At 53.6% G+C, this 16,767-nt stretch overlaps 3 protein-coding genes across 3 annotated transcripts in view; all 3 read right to left on the bottom strand.

Annotated features, from left to right (window-relative positions):
• The window catches only part of LOC128091854 (cytochrome c oxidase assembly protein COX14), a 161,638-nt gene that overhangs the window by 923 nt on the left and 143,948 nt on the right, over positions 1 to 16,767 (bottom strand). The window lies entirely within an intron of this gene.
• On the bottom strand, positions 1,000 to 5,790 carry GPD1 (glycerol-3-phosphate dehydrogenase 1). Its single transcript, XM_052705239.1, has 8 exons — positions 5,656 to 5,790; positions 5,326 to 5,503; positions 4,756 to 4,896; positions 4,278 to 4,416; positions 3,471 to 3,583; positions 2,962 to 3,195; positions 2,678 to 2,784; positions 1,000 to 2,491 (listed from the first exon to the last, which is right to left on the bottom strand). The coding sequence occupies exons 1-8, from the start codon at positions 5,694 to 5,696 to the stop codon at positions 2,395 to 2,397; spliced, it is 1,050 nt and encodes a 349-aa protein (XP_052561199.1). The 5' UTR covers positions 5,697 to 5,790; the 3' UTR covers positions 1,000 to 2,394.
• On the bottom strand, positions 6,515 to 13,540 carry SMARCD1 (SWI/SNF related, matrix associated, actin dependent regulator of chromatin, subfamily d, member 1). Its single transcript, XM_052705235.1, has 13 exons — positions 13,358 to 13,540; positions 13,029 to 13,216; positions 11,885 to 11,927; positions 11,670 to 11,792; positions 11,278 to 11,400; positions 10,672 to 10,788; positions 10,240 to 10,341; positions 9,980 to 10,141; positions 9,770 to 9,867; positions 9,236 to 9,371; positions 8,768 to 8,890; positions 8,433 to 8,534; positions 6,515 to 8,208 (listed from the first exon to the last, which is right to left on the bottom strand). Exons 1-13 carry the CDS (start codon positions 13,523 to 13,525, stop codon positions 8,155 to 8,157), a joined length of 1,539 nt encoding a protein of 512 aa, XP_052561195.1. The 5' UTR covers positions 13,526 to 13,540; the 3' UTR covers positions 6,515 to 8,154.

Genomic DNA, 16,767 nt, shown 5'->3' with positions numbered 1-16,767 from the left:
AGCTTGTGAACTCCAACACTGGTGTGAGGCTTGGGCTGCTGGAAAGCTGGGGACACGGAGCTCCCCCAGGTGAGAGCTGGGGCCTTCAAGGCCTGCAGGAATGGCACAGTGGTGGAGAAATGACTGCTCGGAGTGATGCACCTCCACAGCAGATGGGTTAAAAGCTGAATTCCAGTCCAGAACAAAGCTCTGCATCCTGCTGCAGGTGCTGGCAACAGCAAACTGAGGTGAGAAGCTACAGTGTTTCAAGGGAGGAGAGCTCAGCCACACTGCACGAGCCTCAAGTGGGATTCCTGAAGCCCATCAAGACAAAGGGGAGCAGATGTCGTGCCAGCCCTGCAAGGAGACACTGGGCTTCCTTTATCCTCCCTCCAACCTTGCTAAAAAAGTTCCTCATTAGAGAAAGCCAGAGCTGGCTACTTTGTGTGCTTTTCAGCTCAGTTGAATTTAAAGGTCGTAGGGTGCCACCAAGAATGCACGTCTAATAAAAGGCACAGAAACAACTGCAGTGCCAGCAGATTAAATTCCCCTAGCAAGAGGGTGAGCGGAGAGCTAGCGGGCCTGGAAAGGTCACTCAGTGTGAGATGCATTTCAAAGAAAGACAGTGACTAGGCAGGGGAGAAATGAATAAAACAGCACAGAATGTCCCAAGGAACTGAAACAGCAGAGAAGGGGAGGGCTGGGGTAGCACAGCGGAATCCTGACCTGGTTCCTGCAGGCCCCAGGTGGGATTGGGATTCTGTACCCTGCTCAGCAGTGCAATCTCAACACTCTGCAGCCCTCAGCTAAGACTTAGTGCTGGAACTGCTGCTGAAAAAAATCAAGTGGGATGGTGCGCTGTGTTCTCACCCAGCACTGTCCTGCCGTGTGTTATTACTCACTTCTGGAACAGCACACAAAGCTGCATCCCCAGGAAGGAACTGACACTGCCCTCATCTGCACCGTTAGCAAGAGCAGCAGGCACCAACCCAAAGACAACGATGCACCAGAACCACAGAGTGAACGGCCTCCCCTTCCCCCTCCAAATTTATTATAATTTTACACATTCATGAAGTTCATTGCCAGTCAGAGAACCTGCAGCACTCGGACCTGGCCTGAGGGCATTCAGCAAGACCTGCAGCAGCTCTAGCCTGCCCCGGATGGGAACAGCCAGCCACTGGACACAGTGCCCTGAGCGACAGCAGTAGCAAGCCAGAGTCAGTGTCTGAGGGGCATCTAGCGGCAAGCTGGACAAGGGGCAAGTTTCAAAAGCACAGCACAAGGCATGAGACCTCTGTCCCCTGCTGTGCTGTGGGAGGGCTCTCTGTACCTGTTGTGGATCACGTCCTTTGCTGCCCCTTGTCCTGCCCGTGGGCAGTCTCACAAGAGCAGGGAAAGCGTGGAACCTGCTTTCTCAGCTCTTGTAAATGCACACAGAGAAGCAGAGGCCAGCCTAAGGCACATAGTGGAACAAGCCAGAGAGAAGGCAAAAAGCTGCTGTGGATCATTCCTCTAAGAGCAACAGCCCAACTGCTTTATCAGGTACACTGCCAAGGGCTACGCAGCCCGCCAGCTGCTCAGAAAGACTTCGGGGCAGTTGGTCCCTGCATTGCCAAAGCCAGCCAGAGAACAAGTTGATACGAGGGAGGAGAGCTGGCCAGGGACAGCCAGCAGGCACAGAATTAGCACAGGCAGATCAGTGACAAAAGGAGTCAGAGGCCAGGGTCAGCTGTGAGAACAAAAAGTGAAATCATTGAACTCCAAGGGCTCTCTCTGGAGCTGCCCTCACACAGGCAAAATGCTGGCTGTGCTGTGCAGCAAAAGCAGCTGGTGGTGACTGAGGAAGCTGCACATGGCAGGGGGCAAAGAGCTATTTTATATGCTGGTTCTTAGAAGAGTGATGATCAGCTCCTTTGAAAGTCCTCGGGAGCTTCAGTCTCTTGTGGATCCTGGAAGGAACTGACACAGCCCCTCTGTGAGACAGTTAAAAGCAACAGCAGCAAGCAGGGAAGAGCTAGTGTCATGCCAAGAGGCCCCACGGGGCTAATAGCAAAGCTTGACCTGCCAGGCAGTGCCTCCTGCATAGCCTGGATCGATCACGACGACCTAACAGTCTCTCTGAGAACTGAATCCACCAAAGCAAAAGAAAGGGAAAGGAGGAAGACGCTCAGCCCCACTCAGGGCAGGATCTAGGCAGCAGCAGAAGCTAAATGAGCCCTTCAGAGAAAAAAGGAGATCAGCAGGTACCTCCGTGCAGATGCCAGGCTCAGACAGGGGAACCTCTGCCTTTGCAGTGATCTGCAAAGGCTCCCAGAAGTCTGGACTCCTCACAAAGCTGTAGCAGCAGCAAGGTGGTGTAGGTGGGAGCTCATCCCTCCTCTCAACAGGATTCGTGGTTGTGCAGGCAGAGCCCGTTTACATGTGCTCAGGGTGGTTCTGGAGACACTTGATGACATCAGAAACAGGTTTGCCCTCATAGCAGATCTGATAGACAGCTGTGAAGAGGGGGAACCTACGGGCAGACCAATGCAATCTCTCAGAGTAGAGTCACAGCACCTGGTGCACTGGGCAGCAGCAGCTCATTGGGTGCAGGCAGTGCAGTGCTCACCACAGCATTGCAGACAGTGAGGGAGATGGGGGGGAGTTCCACCCCCAACCCAACCTCAAAAAAGCAAACAAGGGAGATGAGATCACTCACTTATCCACCATGTTCTTCATTTTAAGGATGTGATGCAGCTCAGCAGACGTCTGGGGACCTTGCAGCTTCTGCCCATTCAACATCTCCTTCTCCAGCTGCTCAATAGACTGCAACAACCCAAAAGAGAGGGAGTTGGACACTGCCATGGCATCCAGTACCCCATGTTCACTCTCTGGAGCTGGGTTATAGCACTGGGCAAGTGAAGGCCAATACCCTGGTGCTATCTGGCCCTGCGTAGTTGCAGATTTCAGGCTCCCCTCGCTGCTGCTCCCTGCTCTGCTCACCTTCCCAGTCTTGGCAAAAGCCTCGGCCACTTTTCGGTTGCGACCACCGTAGCAGGTGGTGATGAGATCAGCGATCCCACAGCTCTCCAGGAAGGTGGAAGGGGTGACAGGGCCCTTGCAGAAGATCTTGGCGAAGCTAATCATCTCCATCAGCCCCAGACGGATAACAGCAGCCTTCGTATTGTCTCCAAAGCCAAGACCATCGCAGAAACCAGCCCCTACAGCCACAACATTCTGGAAAACAACAGCACAGAGCGATGTGTTCCCAGCAAAGCCCAGGGCACTGCTGTATCTACAGTGGTGATGCCATCAACAGACTGCTGCTTGCCCCTGCCTGTCTGGTCACCACCACCCTCCAAGCAGCTGAGCAGGACATGCACAGAGCTCCCTCCAAAGCCAGGCCTTCTGCACAGCTGTCTCTGCAAGCTGGAGTGTGATATCCAGAGGAGATCACTCCGTGCTCCCTGCAGAGCTCAAGCCCTGCAAACCACAGTGAGCAGCTCACCCACCTTCAGAGCACCACAGATCTCTACAGTGTCAGCTTCCTGCACCACTGTGACCCGAAAGTTCGGTGTCTGCATCAGCTCCTTCAGGATCTGCCCATACTGTACATTCTTACAGCCTAACGAGAGAGAAGGGACAAGATAATGGAGCAGACCCTAAAGGAGAACTGCATTCCAACCCACCCATGTGGTCTTGCTGCATTCAGCACAGCGAGAGGAATCCGTTGCCCAAATGATGGACATGGCTAAACATTTGCAGGCCCACAGAGTGCCAAGCACACACTGCCTGGCAGATAACCAAGATTCAAACTTGGAATTCCCAGAAGACAGGGATGATCCCTACCACAGAATTGGCACATCCACTTTTAAAGGCATCTTCAGAGATGGCAAAATTTAGGTTTGGAGACTGCTGTTCTCCCTGCAGTGCCCTGCACCAGAGCGTCCCTGCGTGTTCACAGTGACAGCATGCTCTGCTTACTCCTCTCCAGGCTCCTGCATGGCTTGTTTGCTTTGTTTTAAATACAGGCACTTTGAATCTTGTAACTTCTAACCCAGAGAACAGTTCTGTTGGTTTTGGCTGCTGTGTGTGATTCACAAACAGTGTGGAGGATGTCAGGAACTGCCACCAGGTGAACTCTGAAGCAGCCCTGGCTAGCAGCAACACAAGCCCAGGTGAGTGTCCTTTGAAGTCCAATGAAATGAAAGTAAGTGAACTATTTCCTCAAGGGTCTCCCCTGTGGCCACCCCATTCATTTGAGCCAGGCTGACTGCCAGATGTTCAAAGTCAGGAGCGTCCAGATGTTGGCTCCTTACCGATGGTTGTTTCGCAGAACTTCTCATCTGCCACTTCACTGGCAATGTTGGCCCCCATGAGGACACTCATCTCAATTCCCAGTTTCTCGTGGATGATGTCTGAGATCAACCTCAGTCCATCTGGTCCTTCATCCACCCCCTGGGAGACAACCAGGGACAGAGATGAGCTCGTGGCCTGGGAGTCCTGGCCCCATTCACCCCAATGCTGCCATCCCAGCAGCCCCCCATGCTCAGCTGCACCCCACTCCTCACCCATGGGCCCTCACCCATTCCTACCCCATAATACCTCCAAATCCCTGCAAGGCAGTGCCCTGTTCCCCACGTACACCGCTCTAAACCCAAAACCTGTTAATTGCAGGAGAGCAGACGACCATTAAAGGTCCCTGCCAACTCAAAAAATCCTATGATGTTAAGATTCTAAGACTCCAATTTCTCCTCGAAAAGCTCATCACCCTCCTGGCCATGCCTCTGCTCACACCTTGATGAGTGACATCCCGATAGCACCTTTCTTCACGTGGGCCTTGATCTGGTCGCAGACTTTGCCGATGAACTGATGGGGCACCACGAACAGGAGGATGTCAGCCCCGGAGCAAGCTTTCACCAGGTCGGGCTCTGCCACCTGCACAACACAGCTGCCATCAGGAACTTGTCCCCAAGGCTTTGTAGAGGGGGGCCTGCCCTAACCCACAGCAAGAGGAGCAAGGGTTTTGGGGACAAACTGCCCCACGCTCCCCTTCTAGAGGGACTGGAGAACCGCAGAGCGAAAGGCTCAGCCTGGCTCCCTGCGCACCAGCTTGGAGGCAGCAACACTTGGCCTTGAGAGCAGCGAGATGGCAGAGCAGGGGCAAAGGTGGGCAGGGAGAACAACCAGGACAGCAGCTCATCCCAAAGTGCGCCACGAGATCACCGGGAATGCAGGAGCCCCGTCGCACTCCTTCCTTCACGCTGCTGGCACATGGGGCTGCGACAGCACAGCAGCTTTTATTACCTGTCATCAAGGTGATAAAACACGGCCCTCGTGCACAAAAGGCCACCAGCAGGCACTCACCACGTTGTGGGGCAGTTTGTGCCCCGGCAGGTACTTGACGTTCTCGTGCTCGGTGTTTATGATCTCGGTGAGCCGCCGGCCGCCCACCTCCTCCTCCAGCACCCACATGTTCACCGTGTTCTCGAAGGTACCCAGCCGCGCCGCATTGCTGCCCACGATCTTGGCGATGGCCGAGCCCCTGTGTGGTAGGGGAGGGGGTGGGGGGAGGAAGGAAAGGAGCCGTGGGCGGGGGGCACCGGGGCTGCCGGCACCGGGGGGATCCCAAGGCACCGGGAATGACGCAGTGCCCCGGGAGGGCAGCTGGGATTTGGGGACCAGGCGGGCGCTCACCAATTGCCGGAGCCCACGATGCAAACCTTCTTGCCACCCATGGCTCAGAGACGCAGGGCGCTGCGCAGCACGGAGCCCAAGGGCGCTATTTGAAGGTTGTGCCCGGTGGGGCCGGCCCGGCCCGCCCCCCGCCCGCCCCGATCCGCCCCGGCGAACCGGGCACCGGCCCGGCCGCGGCGTTCGCTACCCCGGAGCAGAGGAGGAGCGGCTCAGGTCGCTCGCAGCCGCCGGTACGGCTGTCCTGCCTCTCTCTCCCTCTCCATTTTCTGCAGAAAAGCCTTTTCTTTCCTCCCGATAAGTGCATTTCCCCCCTGCCTCCACCTCCCCCCCCCAGTAGGAAATTTGAACCGTCTGACTGCAGACCCAGAACGCAACCCAGCCTTAACCTCAGCGGCAAGCAGCAGCCCTGACTGCTTGACCTTAGGTGCTGCCCTTGCTTCTGTGCTCAGGATCTCATGAGCGTCCTCAAGCTTTGTGCAAAGCGTTACCTAAGGGCAAAGTCCCTTCTGCACAGCTCTTAACACATCCAGGTAACCTTTTTCTCCAAATTTTGCGGTGTGGGCACTAGGCTGGCTAGCATTCAGCTGCAGCTTGGCCACTGGATTTCCCTTTTTGCTCAAAATCCTTCGCTCTTTTACCACAAAAGCACCCTGGAAAGGCTCAGCCAGAGATCCTTTCAAGAAAGGCACCGTGCAAAAGGCTGAAGTGGGAAGAACATTTTCTCTGCAGTTCCTTAAACCAGCTGGCTTTGTTTAAAAAGTGAAATTAATCCTCTTCCTTCCCAGGCAAATACACGAGTTGTCATCCACCAAGGCAGCTGCTGAGAGAAAGCGTACTGTCAGCACTGAAGGAGGACAGCTTCTTTCACAGGCTTTTATTAAAATTGGGTGACATCTACAAGGATACAGTACAAAAAAAAAAAAAAAAAAAAAAAAAGGTTTTGGTCCATGGGAAAAAAAAAAACCCAACCAACGTAATAGTTAAGAAAAGCAGTTATTCTGCAACAGCTATGTTTGCCTACGCAGTGTTCAGCATCCTTCATGTGCAACTACCCTGAGGAGTCACTGGGCTGCTTCATCAGCACCAAGACCTTCACCCCAGTACCACAGAGGAGCAGTTTCAAAAGGGGGCAAAGGAGAAGGGGAGGGTCTATTACTCACAGACATGTGGGAACACAGACACGGGTAGGGCTCCCAAAATCACAGCAACCTTCCCAACCACACCACAGCAGGGTGCAGGGATGGGGAGGGCTGTCAGTAACATGGTTTCGCAGCTGTTCCAAGAGAACGCGACCAACTTTGCTTTACAGTCCATTTGCATTACAGTTCCAAGCAGAAATACTGAGATCTAGGCTGAGAGAGGTCCTTCTCTTATACCTGACCCCTGGTTCACTAGTAAATAATTCCACGAAGAGGCATAAGAGCTGCTACTCCCCATGGTAAACAAAAAAAAAGTCTACTTGTACATTCCTGATCCATAACTCGACTCAAAAACACAGGAGTTTCAGCATGGAAACATCTGCTAACTCAATACATGCTTGGGGCTTCCTCCACTCCCAAGGGATGGATCCGCACTCCCAGACCCACAAGAAGGAGCCTCTGGTCCCCACAGCAAATGACATGTGATAACAGTCCCAAAGGAATGAGCATACAGTACTCTGCCCCTGCACAATTGCACTGGGCAGCTGCTGCATTCCCTCCCTCTACAGGGAAAGCAAGCAGGCAGCTGGCTTGCTGGAACCATAAGCCGAGGCTTTTTCTCAGCTCTCCAGCACTTCCACATCTGTGCAGTGAGACGATGCTTCATCTCCCCTGTGATTCCCAGCTCAAGGCAGTCTTTCATGAACGTGAAGGGAGCAGGACAAGGAAAAAGGGACAAGGGAAGAAACAATTCTCTATGCAGTCCAGTAACTTCCTCAAGGAGGAGAGTGACCTGTGAGGCAGCCCAGTGCAGCAGCCCCCTCCCAGCGAGGGAGGGGAGGGCTGGAGGTATGTCAGCATCCTGCCCACTCCATTTCCCGGTACCTTGCTACTAACTGAGGCAGAGACCAGACTAGCCACAGAACTCTGCCCTTTGAGCAGATCCTGACTTCCCAGTCAGGTCTCATGTGTGCCACAACTAGATGCTAGTTGAAGAGGAACGGGAAGAGGAAGAGTTTCTGAACTTGAGAGGAGCTCAAAGTCAGCATTCAAACTGGCTACTGGGGACACTACAGGCAGCACGGAGTCTAGGGGAGGCTCTTGGAAGCCTTGGGACTGACAAGGCAACAGTCAGGAAGAAAACCAGGTAGAAGTGTGTACTTGTTGGAGCCTGTCTGCTTGCCACACCCCAGAAGACCCCAGGTGTCGTAGAGCTGCCCCAGCAGAGACAATGCCAGGATGGATGACGGTGCAGGCCTTGGCACCACAGCGTGGTTACGTGAGCCTTAACTGCGTGCTCTGCAGCACCCTGTCTCCACAAGCAGCTCTGATGCCTTCTGGATGGGGAGGAGATGAGGGCCTATGTGTTGCGGATTCCCAGGGCCTGCTCCAGCTCCTGCCGTCTTTGCTGAACCTGGAAGAGAAGAGTTGCAGCATTAACACAGACAGCAGCGCAGTGTTCAAGTACCACAGGGCCCATCTGGATGGGGCTGAAAGCAAACAGGGGATCATAATGCACTAGCAGTGTCTGAAAGCGAGGCTTAACACTGCCCCTTTTCACCAGGGCATGAGCCCCAAGAAGTGGCAGTTACACCAAGCCACTGGGTCTGGAAGGGACCCCTGCCTGGGGACACTCACCTTGGAGTAAAAGTATCTGCACACAGCTTCCTGAGCCCATGGCTGGAAGTAGAACTCGGCTCTACGCTCCTCTTCAGGATTCCCAACAACATCAGTCATCGTCTGAAAGCACAAAGGACAAAGCAGTTCAGGGAGTACGAAAGCTCTGTGCTGAACAAAACTACACCCCCTTTGCCTCAAAGACACTTCAGTTCAGTCAGGTCAAGTCCTTATGTTTGATTTCAGTTCAAGTCTTGCTTTCTGAGCAGGAAATTGCCTTTCTCTCTCTGTGGGAGCTAGCTATAATGAGGGAAGCATGTGACTGGATCCACCTTCCACACAAGAAAAGCTTTTACCTTCAAGTCCCGGCACTGGGACTGGAGCCAGTCATTGATGAAGCCCTGAGGATCTCGGGCAAAGCTCAGCATGAACTCACGCTGGGTCTTCAGCTGGTTAATTGTCTCTATTGTTTCATGGATCTGAAGGAGATAAGCACAGCATTGGGACTGCTGAATAGGGAAAAGTGTCAGAGAAACATAAAGAGATCCAAGATGAGAAGGTGAATTCTTATATTCTGCTTGGTTTGTCAGATAGGATTCACAGCTCCCAGGTTCCTGCTGTAAGGGTTTTTCCACTGACCATTTGCTTTAGAACTCTGCTTCAGGTAAAGCCACCTATCTAAACATTGTTGCCCTACTCTAGCTTCCAAATGCCCAACAGAGCAAAGCTGAACTGTCACACTCAGAGCTCATCTTGCTCCACAGATACACTCCTATCTGGTAATCTGGTAATGAGGATGGCAGATCTGAAGGAGCTCTTCTTACCTTGTTATCCAGAGCAGCAATTTCCTGTTGACTGGCAGTTGATAGCAGGAATGAATTCATCTGAGTCTTCAAGGTGTCATCCACCTCCACATCGATGTCATAGCAGGCTGTTTTCTTCTGGTCATTAGGATCAACACTGGGGGCATCCACAAGAAAGGAACCAGAAAGAGTGAGTAGTTCAAGAAGCCATCACATCAAATTGTGACTGTTCTGATGCAGCACAAGGACTGCCAGAAGGGATAAGTCAAGCCAGTGTCAGCTTCAGCTCTAACAGCAAACAGCAAGGCTTTATTGATGTCTTTGCTGCATATGGACTAAGTGATTTTCCAAGCAAATTTCTACCCACACACCTGTAATGAAAGGCAGTATGAGTTCCTTGTGAAAGAGGGACACTGTGTCAAAGTTCTGTGTAAAGAAATAAGGGCAGGCAATGCAGAGAAACTACTACTGAAAAGTCAGAGCACATCCCATCATCTTCCTGTGCCAGACTCATCCATCCTTTCCTCTCCTCTTTCTAGAAACAAGGAGCCTCACCTGATCACATGATTAATGATGATCGGTTCTGGAGGCATAAGCAGCGCATGAAGCCTTTGTGGAATTTCAGAGAACTTCATCCGCTGGGATTCAAATATCTGTGACAGAAACACAGGGCTAAGGCAAGGAACACAAGCTGTGCCAGAGACCGCTGCCAGCCGACCAGGGAAAGCTGAAGCAGTTGCTCATTCCCACCACAAATCCCGTTACCTGCTGGAGGTATTTGTCACAAATGACGTACTCCCGCTCGTGAGGGTCCTGCAGCTTGTGGGTCTTGATATATTGCCACAAAGCCTGGATGATCACTGGGCGAGTCTGAGTGTGGATCCCCAGGAGACGAGCCAAGCGGGGATCCAGTTTGAACTGGGGAGGCTGAAAGAAAAAGCAAGGAGAGGTGAGATGGGACTTATGGCCACAGACACAGCAAAGCAAATGCTACGTGTGCCCAGCGCTGCTATCCAACATCTCACCTGGTAATCGAGCATCAGAAGGACAGTGCAGCGCACGTTGACGTCTCCTGGCCTCTTCACCTGGAAGCCATCTGTCTCCTGAGTTGTAGCAGTTCTGTGCCACTGGAATATGTGCAACAGGAGGGGGATTTAGCTGCACCCACACGCTCGACTCCTTTTGCTCCTGCTGCTTGCCACCCAACCTCACCCACGACAGAAGATTCATCTTATTCCCATTTATAGTTTGAAACAAGAGTTAATGCATTTATTCAGAGCCCAGGCAAGTCAGTGGAAAAGCTAAGATAAGAATTCAAGAGAATTCAGCCCTGGCTCCCAGCCACTTGTTAAAGCCTTAAATACCCCACTTCACAAGTTACTAATTACATACAAATTCAGTCTGCTGGAACAGCAACCCATCTGTAGAGATAATACAGCAAAAAGAAGCAAGCTCACCTCTACCAGGTGATTGTCAGGGCCATAGAGGTCTTTATCAAGTTCAATAACCAGAGATTTAAAGAAGGATGAGAACTTTCTTTTCTGTTTGGTGGCATCGTATTTGGACAAAGCAGACTGCAAGCAACACAGGAAGGAAGAGAGTCAGGAGAGCACGTTCCAGGACTCAAGCACAGGCAAGGCATACGACAGTGTTCCTTTAAGTTGTGAACACTTACATTCATCAATACATGCTCGAAAATCAAGTTCCAAGTCAAAAATGGTGAAAGACTGGAGATAAAGACGAGCTTGGAGGAATTAACTTACTCAGCAATTACATAAAATGCGAGTGCCCTGCTTCTAAGAGCCAGGGTACACAAGTGCCACTGATAGGCTCTCACCATTAATTCTTATAGCTATAAGAACTTTGTATAACTCATGTTCTGCCATGGGGATACCCATCGGTCTCCGAGTTGGGCTCTCGGTCTCGTCACCATCAGACTCCTTGGAAAACAGAGATGAAGGAGGATATCAAGCCCTTAGCTACACTCCCAGACACTAGGAAACTGGTTCAATTGCCAATTCCAGATCCATAAAATCAATTCTGTGGTTGGGTGTCTCACTCACATCTTCTAGCAGCCGTCCTTCCACTCGAAGCTCCCAGGAAGCCACTGTTCCTTCACCATCCTCAGCATCCGACTTGGCTGGATTGAAGGTATTGGAGATAAAAATACGTAGCTTTCGCTTTTGCTGCAGGAAAAAGCATCAGCTCAGTATTCATTCTGAAGGAAAGGGATGAGAATCTTGCTTATGTTTTGTTAAAACAAAGCTTAATATTCTTCTTTTCCTCATATATCCACTCTCTCAGGACAAACAGCATAGAGAGGCAGTCTTGGTTCTACCCCCCACTTAAGTCTGAAGCATTACAGTTTTTTATATCTTACAGGGATATGACACAACCTTCAGAGCCCTCCTACTCTCCTGATTACAGTAAGAATCTCTAAACATCCCCTGCCTACCTTAATGGGTCGTTTCAAAGCCTCCTGGATATCCAAGCGTTTCCTCATGATCGTCTGGTCCAATTTCCTTTCGAAGGCCAGCAGGTCCATATAAGCTTGAGACTCAGGCACAAGTTCACGAATCTACGTCAGAGCACAAGCCAAACAAAAATGCTAATCTCCATCAATTCCCCCACATCTCATAACAGAGGCTGTCAAATGCACGTGCCACTCACCCTCTGAGGTAGAATTTTGTCTGCCATCTTCTTCTTTTTAGCACTGTAAAGTAAGGAACGCATTAAAATGACAACCACTGTGCTAATTAAGAGTGGACCCTCACAAAAGGAGATGAGGTTTGTCTGGTTTAGGACCATGGCACCAGCAATGCTCTCAGCCCTACAGCAGCTGATCACCTCAATATATCCCCAAGGAAAGCACTGAAAGCAGGGCTGCATCACTGAAAAGGAAGCACTGACAGAGCAACCAAAGGAGCTTATGGCTCAATTTGCTTCAGACAGACTTTTCTAGAAGACTCAGCATTACCAATATTACCAAGGCATCACACTGTACTGCCAGAAACCGAATGCTCTTGTCCAGCAGCTGCACATTACTCTTATCTGCTGGAATCTCCCTTCTCCCAGAGAAGAAGCTGCACAAGAACATCAAAGTCTCTTTCAGCCACCCAACAAAAAGCAGCAATGAGAGCCCCAGGCCTGGCCCTGCACACAGAAAAGCTTTGTGCTGCTATAAGCAGCCAGCAGATGACCCCAAGTCAGCGCCTGCCCCTTCAGAGAGGACTCTCAGCTCGCTCTGATGTCAGTGCCTGCCCACACCATGAAACACAGATCTTGTCCCATAGGCTTTGTGGGGAGAGAAGCAACGTGTCTGCGCCCACCTGAGGATGCCGTGAGCACCCTCACTGCCATGGGGATGCACAGAGAATGCCTTGAAGACCCCATGGACCAAGGATGCCCTGAGATTCCTCCTTGCCCTTGGGATTGTCCTGAGGAACCCTGCTACCATAGGAACGCCCAAGAATGCACCCAAGACTCCTCTGCTGTCCCAGGGATGTCCTCAGGATCCCTGCTGCTCTGAGGATGCCCAAGGATGTTCTGAGACCTCCACCACCCTGGAGGAGCACGGGGAAGACCTGAGAGCTCCCACGGCTCCAGGGATCCTTCCTATTTCAGGAATGCCCAAGGATATCCTATGCCCCTCACTGCCCTGGGGACACCTGGCAGCATCCAGTGGACACCCATTGCCCCAAGAAACCCCGCTGCCAAAGGGGCACCCGAGGATGCCCCACGAGCCTGGCTGCCCCAGGGCTGTCCCAGGCATGTCCAGAGCTCCCATGTCCCCGCCGCTGCCCCCGGTCCTTACTTGTGGTTGCGGTTGGGCACCGCCTGGGGCTGCACCTGCTGCAGCTGCTGCGGCGCGGGCCTCTTGCGGGCCTGGTCAAGGCCGGCCTGCGCCATGCCGGGCCGCACCGCCGGGCTCCCGCCGTACCCGGGCGGCCCCATGGAGGGGCCCTGCGGCGCCAGGCGGCTGCCCGGTAACATCCCGGGGCGCTGCGGGGGGAAGAAGAAAACCGCTCCAGTGCCCACCGGGGGGGGCCGGCCCCGTCCTCGTCCCCGCCGCCCCCGCTCCCTCCCGCCCCGCCCCGCCCCGCAGCGGCCCGCACGCCCCCACCGGCCCCTCCCCTGCCTCACCGGGTAGGCGGCCCCCGGCAGCGGCGAGCGGTACAGGCCCTGTCCCGGGGCCGGGCCCATGCGCACCGGCCCGCCCGGCGTGCCCGGGCCCAGCGCTCCGGCCCCGGCAGCGGCCCCGCCGCCGCCACCGCTGGGAGTCACCGACTGGAAGCCCGCCCGCGCCGCCATCTTCTCCAGCACAAAGGGGAGCGGACCGGAACCGGAGTTCTGACATAGAGTGCGCGCGGACACCGCCCTAGAGCGGCACCTCCTGCAGAGAGCGCCCCCTGCCGGCGGGAGGAGCTGCTGCTGGTGGTGGTGGTGGTGGGGAGCGGGGAGCGGGGAGCGAGGGGTGGGGGGTGGGGGAAGTTGGGCCTGGAGAGGGGGAAGGGGCGGGGTCCTGGGGGGTGCGGAGGATCCTGGGGGGGAGTATGGGAGTGTGAAGGGTCCTGGGGGCTGCAGGGATCCTTGAGGGCTTCAAGGATCACTACTGTGGGGGAATAGAGTCCTAGAAGAGAGTGCATGAGGGTATGGCAGGGTGCTGGGGGGGGGGTGCACAGGCAGTGGGGAGGGCAGTGGGAGGGGGAGAGGCCGTGAGGAGGAGGGGCGGAGGACTTGGAGAGGGCTATGGGAGGGTGTTGGGTTTGGGGGTTTCAGATACCACGGGGTATTTGTGGGGGGGATGCAGGAGGTGTGGGAAGGGGCAGTGTCCTGGGTGGGGGGTGCACTGACCATGGGGAGGTGCATATGAGGGTGCAGGGTCCTGGGAGACAGTGCTCATGGCATCGAGCCTCGATGCTGTGACTGAGTGGGGGGGTGGGTGCCCTGGGTCCCCCACTCTCACAGGTTCCCCTGTCTGGGACTGCTTCGCTCAGGGTTGGGGGATGCCCGGAGGGGGATTCCTCCCTCAGCAGCTGCTGCACAAGGCACAGCGCTGAATTAAAGGCCGCTTTTTGCAAGTATTAGCATTACTTTCCCTGTCCCCAGGGCACTCATCCGTGTGGTTGTTCATAGAGCAGAGGGACCTGCATCCAGTCTGCATTAATACATGAATAAAAACTAAGAGAGCAGTCACACCGCAAGTATTAATTAAGCAATTAATGATGATCATGGGCCATTTAGGAGGCTGTCCTGTACAGTGCGTGCCATTGTTGACTGAGGAGAGAAGTGGGGAGATGTTGGCACCTTTTCCACCAAATTCAGTGTTTCCTGACCTCGATGGAAAACAGGATGATGCTGTGAGCACAGCCATTAGCTGTTGTCTCAGCATCCGTGTGTCCGTGCAGTTAATGTAATGCCACCTCCGACAGCCTTGGCGCCTGGCTGCCTGATGAAATATTCATGGGGAGGAGAAGCGGTGGAACTTATCTGCTCCGTATTGTTCAGATGCAGCAACTTCAAGTGAGGCTTAAAACCCGGCAGGAGCCTTTGGGCAGGCTGGGAAGTGCCTGGGAGGGACAAAGAGAGGGAGAGAAAGGAAGGGCTGAGCTGAGAGATGAACTCTCTCCAGCAGCAGTTCTCTGTCTGCCTGGAATTTGGGAGCCCAGCACTGCACCCAGTGCTCCAGTTGTGGCCTCTCCAGGGCAGAGTAGGGGGGAGATGCACCTCCCTCTCTCAACCTGCTGTGCAGTGCACCCCATGGAATCATTGGCCTTCTTGGCCACCAGGACACACTCCTGGCTCATGGTTACCCCGTTGGCCACCAGAAGACCCATGTCCTTTTCTGCAGAGCTCCTTTCTAGCAGCTCAGCCCTTGTCCACTCCTGTAACCCACACTTACAAAATGCAGGATCCTAAGAGATCCCTGAGCTGAGCGTAGTGTTGCCCCAGCTCCCTCTCTCCAGGGATGTTCTGTTGCCAGTTCTCCTTGTCCCCTGTCATTAGCTGTGTTTCATAAGAAACGGGGGGGAAAATAACCCAGTGTCTCCTTACACTTGTCCTTTCTCCTTCCCTCTGCCTGAGGGTTTGCTTGGTTCACTGCTCAGTGAAATGCTACCCGTGCACCTTCGTTTCCTGCACCTGCTGGCATGAGGCAGCTCTGCTGAAACCTTCCCCAGCCCGCGTGGCTCTGGCTCCAGGCAGCCGAGCAGCATCCAGGGCTGTGTAATTATAGCCCAGCGCCTGTTTCTGCTGGCAACGTTAGCAGAGAGCAAGTGGTAACCAGGAGTTATTGCTGTGGAGGAGAGGAGGTGATGCTATCTGTGCTGCCACTATCTGCATGGTGCGTGATTAATCCTTGCTCTGTAGGGTTCCAGCAGCCACACAATCAACGGTGTGCAAGCAGGTGCTTCCCAGCAACCTCAGGCTGAGGCGTGCAGCACCTTGTCCTCGCGTGCATTGTCAGTGGTGCTTCCTGGGGAGTGTAATTAACTCCTTGTCTCGTGCGCAGTGTGCACCAACAGCCTTGGATGCACACTCTACATGCATCACACATCTTGCACCGCGCCAGCTGTTTGCAGCCCTTCCCTGTAATCCTGAGCAATGCAATGATCCTTGTTCCTTGCTCTGGTGGTGTATGGATGGAGTGCACGTCGGAGCCTGGAGTCAGAAAATGTACAACTTGTCCACTGTTCTCGTTGGGTCCTGTCTGGCTTCTGTCCATGCACCCATCCCTCACCTATTTCAGGCTCCAGGGCTGGGGGAATTGCTCTGTCTGTGCTGCTTTTTGGGTCCCTGCACCCCTCTGCGAGGCGGTTCCAGGCTCTGACTTGCACGCTGCTTCCATCTGCAGCAAAGACCTCAGGCTGAGGCTGAGGATGCGATGCGAGGTTGCAGTGGATGGAACCCAGCACGTTCTTGGGCAGCTGGGGAAGAGATTGTGGGGCTGAGCTGCTGCCTGCCCCTGCAGCAGGAGCTGCTGAGTGCCACTGCAGAGGTAGAGAGCATAGTGAGCTGCTCTGGCTTCACAGTGTCTGCCTGCAATTAATTTAGGTTCATTAACTCCCTTCTGGGCTTAGCTATATCATCCTGTTCCTATTCAAAGCCCACCCTGTGGCCTTTGCAGCACCAGCTCTGGCAGAGGAGAACTGGAATAGCAGCAAGTCCCTTCTAGTTTGAATGCACACCACCCATCTGCTATTTCCAGGAGCAAGTTTGGCATTTCAGCATACCCTGCCCACTGCCCGTTTGCTATTATTCAATCTCCATGGGGTCCCTAGGGCTTTTTTGGATGCCCAGTGCTGGATTTGGCATGCTACTTTTGTTCTTTGCAGCTAGAAATCTGAAGGACAGAAACTGTTTACAAATGGCTTGTACTACAGCTGCCACTAACTTGGTTAAAATAAAACCAGGTAATATTTGAGCTGGTGACGCATTTCTGCTGACCTCAGGGATCTGTTCCAAAACGGAAGCGTTGGAGCTGCTGAAGATCAGCATCTGCACAGATGTGAATCCTCCTCCCTCTGCTTGGGAGCAGAAGTCGATTCCCATCC

The sequence above is a fragment of the Tympanuchus pallidicinctus genome, unplaced genomic scaffold (genome assembly GCF_026119805.1).
Source record: "Tympanuchus pallidicinctus isolate F22 unplaced genomic scaffold, pur_lepc_1.0 scaffold53, whole genome shotgun sequence".
Lineage (NCBI taxonomy): Eukaryota > Metazoa > Chordata > Aves > Galliformes > Phasianidae > Tympanuchus > Tympanuchus pallidicinctus.
This window is presented reverse-complemented; position numbering and strand designations above follow the sequence as displayed.

Coding starts and splice junctions, on each gene's coding strand:
- GPD1 (XM_052705239.1), bottom strand. CDS start 5,696: ATGGGTGGCAAGAAGGTTTGCATCGTGGGCTCCGGCAATTG. Junction 5,504..5,655: donor ATCGTGGGCTCCGGCAATTG/GTGAGCGCCCGC, acceptor CCTACCACACAG/GGGCTCGGCCATCGCCAAGA. Junction 4,897..5,325: donor ACAAACTGCCCCACAACGTG/GTGAGTGCCTGC, acceptor TGTGTTGTGCAG/GTGGCAGAGCCCGACCTGGT.
- SMARCD1 (XM_052705235.1), bottom strand. CDS start 13,525: ATGGCGGCGCGGGCGGGCTTCCAGTCGGTGACTCCCAGCGGTGGCGGC. Junction 10,789..11,277: donor AAGGACGGCTGCTAGAAGAT/GTGAGTGAGACA, acceptor TGTTGCTTGCAG/TCTGCTTTGTCCAAATACGA. Junction 8,535..8,767: donor CCCAGTGCCGGGACTTGAAG/GTAAAAGCTTTT, acceptor TTGTGCTTTCAG/ACGATGACTGATGTTGTTGG.